Genomic DNA, 15,000 nt, shown 5'->3' with positions numbered 1-15,000 from the left:
GAACCTGGAAAGGAAAGAGTTAGGTAGCTGAATAACAGAGAGCTGCAAAAACATAACCCCGAGACCTGAGGGCAGGGGAAGGAGAAGCAGCAGGACAGGAGAGGACAGGTAAGGCTCAGTGGAGGGGAAGTTGCTGCCCTGGCGTGGGGTGAGCGTGGCCACAGATCCCAGCGCTCAGCCCCACACCAGAGCGCTGTGCTGGGCAAGCCTGGAAGCTCCCTGCAACCCAGGGCAGCTCTTCCCTCTGGAAGAGCAGCCTGTATAGCAACGTTTCCATATCAGAGCTGTCCCCCTGTGAATCACTCCATCACGAGGTGCCATCACCAAACACACATTCTGAGCCTGTGCTTTGTGTCTCCTTCCAAAGGAAATGCTTGGCAGTTCCCAATTATGTGGTTTACTACTGTTAAAGACGGAACCTTTATCTTATTTGCTTTTAGTTAGTCTTTTTTTCCCCATGGTTCTCTATCCTCTTCAAAATTCGTCCACAACTAAGTCACAGCAAAACTTGACTGCAAATAGTGTTTGTGCTTGTGACAACCTTTGCCCCTGGAGCCCAAAAGAGCAATGCCTCCCTCACACACTCCCTGACTAAGGCCATGCTCAGACTTGCAAAATGTCATCAGCACACCATGAGACCTGTAGCAGAACATGTCACAGAGTAACTCCAAACTAAAGTTCCATCCTTAGATTTCTATTCATAACATCAACTCCATTTCAAGCCATCCAGAGTTTAAACTCAAATTACAGCATGCTAAAATATTCCTCTATTTTGTTGTTGTCTTGACAATAGATTTAACGGTCCTACAAAACCAGACTTGGACCTCTGCCCCATTTTACATTCTCTTCAGTGAATGAGTAAAAGCCTAAAGTACCTACAGAAACAAAGAAGGTGCCAGAAGGCAGAGGCAGGCAGCCGTTACCGCTGCAGGAATTGCACGGCCCCACTCTGCTCTCCCCCAGCTGTGGGAGCTTGGCTGTGGAGCAGCTGGGGCCTCCCACGGCAGGGCTCAGCCCTCGTGGTGCAGCCCGGCCACCCTTGGGCTCAGGAACACCCCCTGGGCCAGGACTGGCTCTGCTCTGCATCCTCCTCTCCCCACCGAGCGCGCTGGGGCACGTCGGGGCCCTGCAGCAGGCGGGAAGGCAGCAGGCAGTACGTACCAGAATTTGGTGTGGTGGGGGAGTTGGTCTGGTTGTTCTGGACAGCCGCGGCCACGGCGTGCGCTGCAGTCACGGCCGTCTTTGCCGCGTAGAGATTGGCTTCCTCCTGGAACTTCCCAATGTTCTTCTTGTACCTGATTCTCTTATTGCCAAACCAGTTGGACACCTGCAGTGGAGAGAGGTGGGCAGGGTGAAGGATGCAAAGTGCTTGGCTGGGCAAAGCAGGATGCCTTTGAGATGTCAGAAACATGACCCATACCTGCTCTGGGTAACTGAGCACTAACCCCGATCAGTTAAACTTCACCATGGAGCTGGGCTGACCTGGCTCTGCTGCTCTCTTGGCAAACTGAGGCACAGCAAGTGACTGATGACTGCACATATCCCAGAGCTTACTGTACCATGGCATTGTCCCCTACCACCATGGGCCATTTGTCAGCAAAACTGTGCAAGACCCAGAAAGCTGCTCAGGGGGGACCAAGGTCCGGTTGACTGAGGGTGAGCGGGCAGTGAGAGCAATTGTTCTTTATTTTTGGGCTGGAACAACCTTGGCAGCCCGCTCACAGAATCGTGTTTGGTTGGCTGAAAATGAAAGGAATCATATAAATCAATAATGGTTGAAAAGTCACTTTGTCATGTCCCTTTGAAGATCTGTGCTGAAGCCAAGGTGGCTCCCAGGGCACTGGCTATTAACCCGCACAGGGGTCACGCCTGGAGCTGCTCAGGGAAGTTTGTACAATCTTGCTTAGGGGCTTTGTTTAACTTCAGCTGCTGTAACAGAGCTCCTAAATAACAAACCCAGTTTGGAACATGGACAATGGCCAACACAGCAGAGACAATAAAAGAGCAGTTCCAGCAGTAAAGGGGAAGGGACCAGTGACAGCCCAGTGGTTATCAGGCAGCCACAGGGCATGGCAGGGGCTGGGGCCCTGTCACAGCACCCAGTTCAGGATCCTGATGAAGCAGGAGCCAAATCCTGCTCTATTTGATGTGGCACAGGCTTTTGTTTAACCGCAATTAATGGAAAACCTCTGGCCTTTACCAGTAATATGGAAGGTACCTTATACATCCTGCTCCCCTGATAATACTCCACCATATTCTATATATTGCACTTAATATCACCTTGTCAGTCAGAGAAGCAATAATACATTAATGAAACCCAGCAAATAATTATTGTGTACAATCAGATTATGCTTTATTAACAGTATCATAATTGAGGAATCTCTGCACATCAACCATATTGTCCACGGATGTGCACGAGACCCCTCTGTTTATGCACGCCCCTGGACCAATCAAACAACAGCCATCACTAATAAAGGTTTATTTAATTCTCACAGTAAAATTTTAATATCACCAGCAGCCTGGGGAAGCCTCAACGAGTGGATTTGCTTGACATCAGATCGTTTCCATTCTGCTAGTCCCAATACTTCTTAATCTTTAATATCAAGGCAATTAAAATTAATGGCCACTCATCCAGAGCCACTGTGGGCAGTGTTTCCTTGACATCAATTGTTTGATGGGATTACCTAGAGGTTAAACTAACAAGCAAGGTTTAATTGGAAGCAATGAGAGGAGCAGTGCTCGTACGTTATGTTTAACCCGCACACCACATCTAAATGAATATCCAGAAAGGTTCAACTCTTCCTCAGACTGAGCCCGGCCTCGGGGCTGCCAGAGGAGCTGCAGCAGCCCGGGATGCCACGGTCACTGCCCCATCCCCTCTGCCCAAGGACCCTTTGTGCTCCTGTGACACAGTGCAGGGCAGAGCGTGCCCCAGCCCGGGGAACGTGGGGACACCCAGGGGCACCCAGGGATACCCAGGGACACCCAGGGACACCCGGGGACACCCACAGACACCTGGGGACATCCAAGGACGCCCGGGGACACCCACAGACACCCAGGGGCACCCAGGGACATCCGGGGACACCCACAGACACCTGGGGACACCCAGGGACACCCACAGACACCTGGGGACACCCAAGAACACCCGGGGACACCCAGGGACACCCAAGGACACCCAAGGACACCCAGGGGCACCCAGGGATACCCAGGGACATCCAGGGACATCCGGAGACACCCACAGACACCTGGGGACACCCAAGGACACCCGGGGACACCCACAGACACCCAGGGGCACCCAGGTACACCCAGGGGCACCCAGGGGCACCCAGGGACACCCGGGGACACCCACAGACACCCAGGTACACCCAGGGGCACCCAGGGGCACCCACGGACACCTGGGGACACCCAAGGACACCCGGGGACACCCAGGGGCACCCACGGACACCTGGGGACACCTGGGGGCTGCAGCTGGGAGAGCATGTCTGACCTGGGCAGCTGGACCTGGACCTGGCCAGGACAGGGCACTGCCCCAGCAGGCTGTGCCAGGCAGGATTTAGGATCCCTGCCCACCTGGAGCACACCTCACCTGGCTTGTGCTGCCGTGGTCCCAGGGAAGCAGGTGCTGGGCTCCCCGGGACCCAGCTCCTCACCCCCAACCCTGTGCTCACCCCAAACATGGAAGTTGTCTCCATTGTGAGCTGCCTCACAACACATTTTTCATTAAAACAAACTATCTCTTCACATAGAAAAAACAATGAACATCTTTCTCCTCCTGATCATTGAAGGCCAATTAATTAATTGGGCTTAATTGTATATTACATTTCAAACAATACTGTTGCACTTATTTATCATGTTAATTGCAACATTAAATAAAAAGACAATAAATTATTACTGAAATCATCAAGATGCCTAATGTGGGATTTGGGATGGGGCAGGCCTGCCTGTTTGCCTCCAGAGTGGGTGATTTCCTGGGATAAATCAGTGCTCATTCGGAACAGAGCATCACTGCTGGAACTGGGGAGCTGCAGATTCATGGAAATCTTTCCACTGTGTTTCCATGTTTGTAGCACACAGTCTATGTTCCACACCTAACACATGGTACAAACCAGGAAATGTTAAAAATCAATGTTGCACAATTACAGCATTGATCTGTGATCTAAACCCAGGAGTTTTACCTCCAGAGCTATTTCATTATGCTGCAGCTTTTTTCCTTGCTTCCCACATGAAGTCCAGGGGTAAGAGCCCCTCCATCCACAGCTTTCCCTGTCCACCTGCTCACAGAAACACTCAGAAGCAGCAGGGACCAGAGGGGTGCTGGAAACCAGCTCCTGCATCCTTTCTTTAAAACAATGTTAAATATATTCCTTTGTCAACCACATCCTTCCTTTGTTTGAAGCGGTGAAAAATGTTATTGCTGTACTCCAGTGCCCGCTCTCAGCACTGGCTGTGCCCTCTCTCCAGCCCGTGTGATGGACTGATGGTCGTTTGCGACACCCTGCAAGAGCTCATCTGCAAAAGTATAAAACATCAGCCTCGCAGCCATGGCAGGGGAGAACACACAATACACTTTATCTCCTCCAACGTGTGCTGATGGGGCGGCTCTGAATTACAGCCGACAATGTTCTCTGCTAAGGACATTTTTTTCCCCAGAATTACCTTTTCCGCACTCTTAAAAATGAAATTGTGTGAGGTGTTCATCTTAATAAATAGTTTGTCTTTATGCTTTTCTTGAAAAACCTTCTCTACATATTATTTTAAACACCGATATCAAAACTGAAACCATCGATCTCCCACCTGCAATGAAACGATTCTGAGAGACAATTTTCTTTGCAGCTCAGTAAAGTGCCATGGCAGCAGGATTTCCAGTCAGCAGCTTAATCTGGGGGGAGGATGACCCAAAACACTCACTAATTAAGTGTTTGAGGGAGAAAATGTTCTGCCATGAATCTGCCCCCAGCGTGTACAAGGCACTGACAGTACAAGAGAGAAACACTTGGGATCATCGTTAGGAGAGGCTACAGAGGAGCCTGGCTCAGCCAGGGAAAGGACAAAGCCTCTTCATCAGAGACGAGCCAACAGCTCCAGAGTTTGGAAAGCCATCCCTTAATGTTATTTATTCCTTTTTCCAGCTCTTTGGCCCTCCGGGGTATTTGCAGCACAGGAGGTAAATGGGGCATGGTGACAGGCACAGCAAGGTCCAAGGGACACTTGGTCAAGGCTGAAAATACACACACTCAGAGGTGTTCCATGAAGCCCTGAGCGAGGTGCGGCTCAGGCACGTCCTGGGATGCCATTGCTTGTCCCCTGTGATGCTGCTCCTGCCAGGGTTCCAGTGACTGCTCAATTCACTCCGAGCTCTGGATTGCAGCCTCTGAGTGCTGCTGTCAGTCACCACAGCAGGGTGGGGGCTGCTCTGTAGCACCTGCTCAGAGCTCCCCTACCACATGGCCTCAAAAATAACACCCTTTTCAGTAAAAGAAAGATACCTCCAGCCCAGTTTAACCTACAAAATACCAACTAAGCCTGCAGTACTGCCATGCAGCCTCTGGAAGTGCCTCTGGAAATCAAAGATTAGAATACCCATGGTATTCATGCTCTCTAGCTGTGACAGCAGATCCATCAGGAACTCAAGCAAGCAGCTGATCACAGGCACTCCCTCTCTCTCATACCTGCTCCTCTCCCATACATGATACGTGGCCCCGTTTCCAGGTTTTACCACATCAACACGAGTTTTTCCAAGTCATTATAACACCTTGCCAGAGTGTAGCTCCAGCCATGCTAAGGCCCAGCCCTGCATCCCTGGTGCCAGGCTGGGTGGGCAGCACTGCCCTCGGAACAGGCTGGCAATGTCACCCAGCAAGGCTGAGGCTGCTGGATGCAATGCTGTGGAGGGCAATGCAGATACTCCCATCGCTCTCTCAGACTTCCTAATGGATTCAAGGAACAACTAATTCATGTCTGTATCAAATATTAAAAAGACAAACCTATATTCCTGTCACAGGCTCTCTGCCACTGCTGGGTTGCTGGACCATCTGCCTGCCTTTTATTTCATTCTACAGCATATACATTAAATCTTATCAAACAACCAATTAAGAAAGAAATCAGATCTATTAGCACTAGAAGCAATCAGTTATGGCTTCTCAAATGTTCCATCTCATTTCCTACATTCACTTCAGCCTTATCTTGATCTGTCTTTTTATCTGTCCACACCAAGGAATCACTGAGCCCCTTCCTGCCAGGCACAGCTCACCCCTGGGTGCAGAGGGAACAGCTCTTCAGCAGGTCTGCTGGGCTTTTTCACATGTCATCTTGCCCAACTACATTAACCAAAACTGAGGAACTTTTGGTTTGTTTTAGTTGGTGTTGATGGCATGGCCTCTCCTAACCATACAGCAGGCTGCCTTGGATCACACTGAAGATTTCTGGACACAACTCACTGAAGGAATTGCCACAAAGCATCTCGTGCCAAGGACTGGAACCAGCAGCAGGATTAAGGCTGCAGACCACAGTGCCCTGGCACTCGTGTGCTCTCAGGCTGTTTGGTGGTTCCAGGCACCCCCAGCAGCTGCAGGGGCGCCTGAGGGCACTGAGAGCAGCCCAGCAGCCACCACGGGGCTCCTGTGATGCCAAGGGCAAGGGAGGAGCAATGTGAGAGGGAACAAGCTGTGTGCTGAATTTCCCTCAAAAACTTCTGCCCATCACCACAGCTATTTGTAAATGGACTGGGAGAAACTGCCTCCCTCCCCACCCCGTACCTTCCCCTGGCACCGAGCACAGCCCCTTGCCACCCCATTTGGAGTGGGGTATGTGCTGCGTGCCAAGGAACAGGCGAGGGGACAGCAAGGCACACACACGTGCCCGGGGCAGATCTGTCAGGGCTGCTGCTGGGGGCAGCCAAAGCCAAGTAATTCCAAATTTGGAGGAGCTGGGCAGACTTTCATTTGAGAGTCTTCAATAAAGTGCCTGAATTTTTCATGCATTCAATGGAGGCCTATAAAGTAAATCTCAACTCAGGTCTTAATTATAAAGCTAAAGGTTGCGTTGCTAATAATGCCAATAGTGCAGCCTGCAATCATTAATAGTTAACACACACGCCGCAGGCACCATCCCTCTCAAGGAGCTGAAATATTGATAAGGGAGCCGAGGGAGCAGGGAGGAGCCAGCGCACCAGCTCACCAGGAGAGGAGAACTTGGACACTGCAGGGCACTGCCCTGCCACACGCTCAGGTTCTCCCCCGAGCTGTGCAAGCCAGAGTTGTGGGAGAATGATTGGGGTTTCTAGCAAACATGCAGGTCACGTGGAGCAGCAAGAGGTGTTTTTCTCTTTGAGCTGCCTGGTGAAGGAAAACTCGATGGTGCCACCAGCCTGAGCAGGACACCAGTCTGAGCTGTGCAGGTATTTTGGCCCACAGGGAAAGCAGCTGCAGCCAACACCACCCTGTGGGGACAGGGGCCCTCCCTGCTGCTTACCTGTGATACCGTGATGCTGCACTTCTTTGCCAGCTCTTCTTTGGCTTCTTCACTGGGGTAGGGGTTACTGAGGTGGGAGTAAAAATACTCATTCAAGATTTCTGTGGCTTGTTTACTGAAGTTGCGCCTTTTCCGTCTGAAATGAGAAAAGGAAAACACCACTGTTCCTCCAGATGCCAGCAGGTCCCTGGTTGGGTGGGGAGCTCACAGGCTGTGCTGCAGCACAGAACAGCACAGCAGAGCTGTCCTGGTGCCCTGATCCCTTTGGGCTCCCCAATAATGTGAGAAGGAGCAGCAGGCAGCAACACCACACCCTGCACCCTGCCCCAGGGGCTCTGGATTCTGCCCCTGGCTTCACACCCCCACCTCCCTGCAGGGTTCAGCCCATGGGAGCACAGGCCACATTCACACACTGTGGGAGAAATGGTGAGGCTGGTGCTGAGGCAGCAGCCTCCCTTGTGGCTCCTCCACAGCTGGGTACACAGCCCAGCCCAAAGCTCCCAGCCACGGAGCCCCTCTGTGCCAGCAGCAGCCTGGCAGACCTCCTTCCCCTCCTTCCCTTCAGCACAGGTCGGCTGGGCTCCTGCACAGCTCCCTGGGGTCAGGATGGTACAACAGGATGGGGCAGCCGTGCTGGTGTGTCCTCACGTGGCCTCCCTGAGCTAATTGGCTTCCAACAGCAAGTGGATTTCAGGGCTTTGTGAGCAAGACCCATCTGTGCCCCCTCCTGCCATGGGCTGCACGGGGCCCGGGCTCTGGCTCACTTGGGACATGGGACGGGCCCAGGGGTGTCACCTGGCTGAGCCTTGCAGGGAGCACCTGCCCGTGCTCTGCCCAGGAGCCTGCAGCCCCAGCCATGGGGTGTTACCTGGCTGGAGCACAGAGCCTTGCAGGGAGCACCTGCCCGTGCTCTGCCCGGGAGCCTGCAGCCCCAGCCATGGGGCAGCCCCAGCCATGGGGCAGCCCACGGCGGCAGCGCCTGCACAGCTGCAGTGCCATCCCTCCGTGCCAGCAGCCGCTCTCCTTCAGCAGAACATGCTGTGGAAGGCTCCAGTTGAGCATTTCCTCGGAGCTCCTTCCCCCAGGGCTGCTGCAATCAGCGCGGGCGCCGCAGGCCAGCCGGCAGCCGAGCGCAATCCCCAGCGCGCTCCCGCCGCGTATCACGGTGCTGCTAACTGCGCTGTATCCTGGAGCAGGCAGGCTCCCTCCCTGGAGCTCTGTTTATCTCATTACTATGCTTCCGCTCATTTTGCCTTATTTACCTTCCTCCTTTTTAAAGAAATCACTTTAAAATGTACATCTGCAGGCTCTACCTTTGCGTTCCTGGAGCTCTCCATAGACATCTCCTCCAACTGCCTGCAATTACCCTGATTTCCCACACCTGCCAGTGACCTCCTTGTTAATAACATTATTTTGGTCTTGTTTAGCTCCTCACAGCTTTCAGGTGTGAAGCGTGAGCTGCTGGAGGAGGGAGGCTCCGTGTGGCGCCTGCTGCTCCTCCCTTTTCCGCTCCTGCTCTGCCAGGCCCTGCTCTGAGGACAGGAGCCCTGTGAAGGGGATGGGGCTGGGGATCACTATCCTACTTCTTCAGGCTTCAAAACAATTCTGACTGTGCCTAAACCCCCCTCCTAATCCCTGTCTGCCTGCCTCCTGGCAGTTTGTGGAGCTATCAGCACACTCAGGCCGCCGTGGGTCCTGGGGACAGGCACCGAGCTCCAACGGTGGTGCAGGTGTCCAAGGTGGGGAAAACGAGCCCAGTCTTTGCACTAAAATTTGAAGAAAAGACCTTGTTGCTTCTGAAGTCCTACTGTACAGGGATCCCTTGCACAGCAGCTGGGGATGAAGGCTCCTGGTGGGAGAGAGCAGCCTCTCCCACCCATCCCTGCTGACATGGGACACCACTCCCAGTATGGCCAGACTCTACTGGGCTGCCCAGAAATTACTGCTTCCCCCCAAAAAGAGACAGGGCCACTTGCCTCTGCCTTACCTGGCATCAAGGAACCTTGATCTTAAAATCATTACTGCTTCACAAGTGCTCTGTTTGAGCTGCATCTGGATGGAGCTGAATTTTCGATGAATGATGCCCACCATCCTTTCAATCTCCTTGGGAGAAATGGGACGTGTCCGGCTCTGTTCTCTGAGGAGGTTCATGACATGAGTGGTAAATTCATTACATGCCTGTGGAGGAAGAAGAGGCTCAGATGTGGGTTTGTGCTGCCCCACAAGGACACAAGCTCTGACCTGGCTGTCGGGGGAAGGCAGCACCGAGGGGGACCCCTCACATGGCCCTGTCCCCTCCACATGCATGGCCACAGGATCCCTGCAGCCGTCCTGGGGCAGCCAGGGGAGCCCAGTGGCACAGCCCTGCTCCTGCCATGCTCATCCTGTCCCCTTCCCCAGCCAGACCCCCGTGGAAGGGAGCAGTGGGATCAGCCCCTGTGGCAGCTGCAGGCAGGGGCAGGGTGTGAGCGGGGACCTGCACTCCTCACAGCCAGGGGGGAGCACCCCGAGCCCTGTGCCTGGGTACCCCCTGCAGCACCCAGGCACCTGAGACCTTTCTGAGGCACCATGGCCCCGCGTTGGGTGGGTTTCAGCGGCACTGTGCCCACTGTGCCCACGCTGTGCAGCCGAGGCACTGAGGGCAGGCACAGGGAGCCCTCAATTACCACCCCCAGTCTGTGACACGGTGATAAAAACTTCAGACTGAGCCACCACCAGGATGCCCCTGGTCTGAGCCTCCACACATGCTGTTGTCCTGACTTCCCTCTGCAGGCTGGAGCCTGACAGAAACTCTGCTAACTCCCCTTCCCTGTCATGCAGGCAGCAAAATATGTATGTAATATATCTGACAACCACATTTTCAAGGATTTTCCAACATTTCAACAGATTATGCAATGGAAGGAGTTAAAAGTGAAAAGTTTATGCATCTAAAAACTCATAATTTCCTATAACATTTGCTGAACGTCTCACAACTTATTAAGTGAAGCCATCTATGAATGCAAATGCTGATTAGCAATTTGGCAATAGCCCAACATTCGCAGAATTCACATAGCTTTTCTTTAAACCAGTAGTTCATACATGATTAATTAGAACATCTCATTTATGTAGTGTGCACTTTAGCTCATTACTCTAAGTAAAATTCGTTAAGTATTTACATTTAGATAATTAAAATCTGGGTACACCCTTAAGAAAGATGCATACACTTCAGGCAAAGTGATTTTTTTTCTTTACACTACTGAAAGTAAATTACAGGCTAATTTACATCCGTGCAGCACCCGTTGGAGGCGGCCCTGGTGCAGAGCCCTCTGCTCGCCACCGCTGAGCCGCTGCTGCTGCTGCCAGCCCCTGCCAGCCCGGCTGTGCCAGGGCTCCAGGGTTGGGCATTGCCCACCCTCACTGCCCACCAGCCCCTGCCAGCCCGGCTGTGCCAGGGCTCCAGGGTTGGGCATTGCCCACCCTCACTGCCCACCAGCCCCTGCCAGCCCGGCTGTGCCAGGGCTCCAGGGTTGGGCATTGCCCACCCTCACTGCCCACCAGCCCCTGCCAGCCCGGCTGTGCCAGGGCTCCAGGGTTGGGCATTGCCCACCCTCACTGCCCACCAGCACGTTCTTTCTTTTACCAGGGGACACCCCGAGCATGCACAAGTTCAGGCCCAGCCCTCTGACCGATGACACCAGCTTTGGCTTACTCAGGAAATGTTGCACAGAAGGGAAGGGGACACGGGCACCAAAATGCAGCAGCTCTCCCCCTGAGATCAGGCAGCAGCTCTGATTGTTCCAAAATACAGCTGAACCCAAGAATTTGGCACTGGATGGGTGTTCCAGGCACACAGTTTGCCACAAGCCCCCTTCTTTTCAGATCCCAGAAATTCAATTTTAAAGTACAATAAAATTGGCAACTGTTGCATTAGAAATATTTTCAGGTATGTCTTTTCTATAACAGATTTCATCTCAAAAACTGGACTTTGAAAAGCAATAATTAGTTTCTTGCTTTCAAGAAACAATAAGCTTTCTCTGACTTTACTCAGCTTGCCTGATGAGACTTGGTTTGGCTACAACTGCTGGGAGAGCCTGGGTTTAATTCATCTCCACCAGCACCTCCCCTATGCAGAGCTGCCTCACACAGCACAGTGGGAGGAAGCTCAGAAGACTCTGATGCTTTGTCTTGTTTCTCTTGTTTATTTATAGCGTCCAAGCTACTTGATCCCTTTTCCAGGACTATTTTTCAGGCCTCTGCTTGGTGCCTGAGACATTATTAATAATGTCAGGTTATAAGTGATGGCCTTGTTAACCTGCTCAGAAACCTTGTAGGAGCAGGGATGCTCCTGCTGCCTCAGTGCTTCATCACGAGTGCGCAGGAAAAAGAGAGGAAATGGCCCAAAACAATGCTGAGGGGCAGGGTGGCAGCCAGTGCTCTGTGAGGCTGGTGGTGGCTTCTGAGCTGCCACACCTCGCCCCAGTTCGGGGTGAATTCAGGAGACATCTGTGAACTTGGGAAGTGGGTTCCCAGCTGCTCCAGGAGGCCTGGGACCCTTACAGTACTTTTGCCTACAGCAAAAAATGTATTTCAGTGTAATTACAGCAGATAGCTTTCAATATGTCATCTCTGTTATAGGAGCTGTAAATTATGGAAGGCGCTGCCTGTGCGTGGCCATTTCTCCCGGCGCCCGGCGAGGCAGCGCTGGGTGATGGCGTGACACACTTTCCATTTCTCTTTCCCTTTTTTTTTTCCCTGAGTGCATTCCCCTGACTGGCAACAAATATCAGGATCAAACCCAGCCTGGAAATGTCTCCAGGAAGGCGCTCTGGTTCCTGCTGCCGTGGGACGGGGCTGCCTGTGCGGGCAGGATGGCAGGAGCGGCTCTGCACCGCGGGCAGGTGCCCAGCACGGGCTCCCCGCTGCAGGAGCTCCTGCCTCCCAGAACCTGTGGCGCCAGAGGCTCAGATGCCAAGCCCTGGCTGTCTCTCGGGCACTGCAGTGAGACGAACCAGCAGGAGACAGTTTGCTGCCAGGCTGGGGAAATCATCATATGTCTGTTGAGCAGACGTGGCTGGGTGTCAGGATCCGTGGGGAAGCATGCATGTCTCATCCTCTGCTCTACCTCTCTCTCCTGCTCCAGCAGCATTTGAGCATCCTCCAAAATTTCCTGTGGTGTGGACGGATGGCTGTGACATTTCAGCCGAAACCTTTGTAAATGGAGCTACAGGGCAAAAAATGCTCCTGCTTCCCCCACGTCATTAAACTTATTAGAGTCCAAGGATGTTTGCCAGGAAGCGGCTGCGAGCACGGAGCTGCTGCCTCTGTGGCCCAGATCTGCCTGCAGCCTGTGTGCTGTGCCTGTGGGAGACAGGTTCATGCCACAGCCACCCCATCCCACACTACAGCTGCCCCTGGCAGGGCGAGGAGGGCTCGGGGTTCACCAGGACTGCTGGCCTTGGGGTTGGGGAGAACAGCAGATTTGTACACAGACCCTGACAGGTGCTTGCTCAGTTATTTGTTCTCCACTTGAACAACACAGTGGAAAAGACAGCACAGACAAGGCAGTGCCACTGGCACCTGAGACACACGGTGCTGCTGGCACCTGGCAGCACGTGGCAAACGTTCTCAGTGCCACCGGCGTGCCCAATGTGTTGGGTCACCAGGTCCCAGTGGTGAACACAAACCCACAGGTCTCTGCAGCATGCTCTTCACTCCAAACAAAGACACTGTGCTGGCATCTGCCTGAACCAGGATTTCCCCAGTTTCTGTCCCCAAGCCTAGGCCAGGTGCTCTGCTGATGCCTCACTGCCCACTCTCTTCAGACCTGGAGCAGGTCTCCAGCTGACCTGCTGTGGCCAAGTCTGTGCCAGAGTATCCTGCCACCTGCTCCAGCAGCCTGTGGGCTGAGATGGCCAAAGCAGCCCCTGTCTGCCTGTGCCCCCCAGATTGCCAGACCCAGCTGTGTGAGGGCAGAGGGTGGCACTGAGTGACAGACATCTCTCCTCCTCTCTGCCTTCTGTGGGCTGGGCAAAGGGGGGAAACACGGGCTTGGGTGCTGCTCTTGTGCAGTTACAGACAACAGAAAACATTCAGACATGCAAGACATGCGTCCTGGCTCCGGCCAGCAGCTCCTTGGAGCCCGACAGACAACAGACTGCCACGGTGGCTCTCTCTGGGCAGAGGGGTGGGGAAGGGGAGGAGGGGTTGTGGTCCAGAGTGGGCAGCGGTGGGCACTGGCAAGCAGAGGAGAGCAGTGTCAGGTACACGAACAACTGAGAGACTGATGTCTGACCTGTTCATATTTCTCCAGCTCTGTGTGATAGATTTGTCTGATCTGGGTCAATTTGGCTCTGTAATCTGAGTGCTCAATAGAGTTATCTGAAGACCCTCCAGAGGCTGCTGCGGCTGCAGCTGCTGCCGCCGATCCCCCACCTTTCTCCGGACCTGAGACTCCTTCTGCCAGAAGCATATTGTCTAGTCTCATTAGCTGAGGATCGGGAGGGTCCTCCTCCTGGGCTCCTCGGATGCTCAAACCTTGGGCAGACAAGAGAGAACAAGAGAAAACACAGTCAGTACTTCTGCATGTGCCCACCTGCCACGAGCCCTCTGTGACACCCGCCTGCCCGGGGGCCACGGGCACAGCCCTGCCCCAGCCCTGCCCCAGCACCCCATGGGCACAGCCCTGCCCCAGCATGGCCCCAGCACACCAGCCAGCCCCGTAAGACGCAGTCTGGCAGTGCCACAGGACCCTCTCTGCTCCCACACACAGCAGGAACAGTACCTGTGTAGGCTGTGCCAGATGTGCCAGCAGCACACAGCTGCCAGGCATGGACCTGGGCACCAGCAGTGTGCTCCATGCACTCAGGGGACAGCACAGGATTCCACACTGACTGTCTCAAGGTGGACACACAGTGGGAGATGACCCCCCCACTGGCCAACTTTCCAACTCAACAAAGCACAAAGCATTAATCTTGCTCTAAAATACACATTTTAAACCTGTCACCTTCATTTAAAACTGTAATTCCATATAATTTCATGGGAATAATAAAAATGTCTCATCATCTCTTTAAATGATTTCTGTTGCCTGTTCAGAGGTCCACAGGCACACGCTGATGATACCACGCATTGTCCTGGCGTGTCCCTGAGATGGCACACACGTGCTGGGGACAGCCCAGGCCACCCGTGCTGCAGCCAGGGCTGGTGGTGCTGCACCTGGGAGTGCTGCACCCACCCCTCATTCCCTCGTCTGCCTTGGCACAGCTCCTGGCCTGCAGTGCTGTAACACAGGGGTGATTTCCTTGGTGAGTTGTTCCCCTGTTTGTCACTCTCCTCCTCTGCTCTGCTGTCAGATTGTTCAATAACATCCTGGTTTTAATCCACTCAAGCTTTCCTTCCCTTCTCATCAATGATTTCTGCTGTTGTTTTTCCTTTTAGCTTCTGGACCCTTTCTCAGTCTGTGTTTACTGTGCTCTATTCCAGCTGTTATTCCTCAGCTGCATTTCTGTTTTCACTGCAGAACCCATCTCCCTCCCACTATCCCATCACAGTCCC

At 53.4% G+C, this 15,000-nt stretch overlaps 1 protein-coding gene across 4 annotated transcripts in view; it reads right to left on the bottom strand.

Moving 5' to 3' along the window:
- Positions 1–15,000, bottom strand: part of PBX3 (PBX homeobox 3) — a 102,312-nt gene that overhangs the window by 5,230 nt on the left and 82,082 nt on the right. For 3 of the 4 annotated variants that reach the window (XM_058037941.1, XM_058037943.1, XM_058037942.1), the window contains 5 exons: positions 13,742–13,983; positions 9,458–9,648; positions 7,471–7,606; positions 1,162–1,327; positions 1–4 (listed from right to left, as the gene is read on the bottom strand). The exon at positions 1–4 is cut by the window's left edge and continues 109 nt beyond it. In XM_058037941.1, the coding sequence (XP_057893924.1) occupies positions 1–4; positions 1,162–1,327; positions 7,471–7,606; positions 9,458–9,648; positions 13,742–13,983 (739 nt within the window). The remainder of the gene's footprint in view (positions 5–1,161; positions 1,328–7,470; positions 7,607–9,457; positions 9,649–13,741; positions 13,984–15,000) is intronic. The other variant, XM_058037944.1, reaches the window with a different exon arrangement.

The sequence above is a fragment of the Melospiza georgiana genome, chromosome 20 (genome assembly GCF_028018845.1).
Source record: "Melospiza georgiana isolate bMelGeo1 chromosome 20, bMelGeo1.pri, whole genome shotgun sequence".
NCBI lineage: Eukaryota > Metazoa > Chordata > Aves > Passeriformes > Passerellidae > Melospiza > Melospiza georgiana.
Note: the sequence above shows the minus strand (reverse complement) of the source record. Positions and strands in the feature narration are given on the sequence as shown.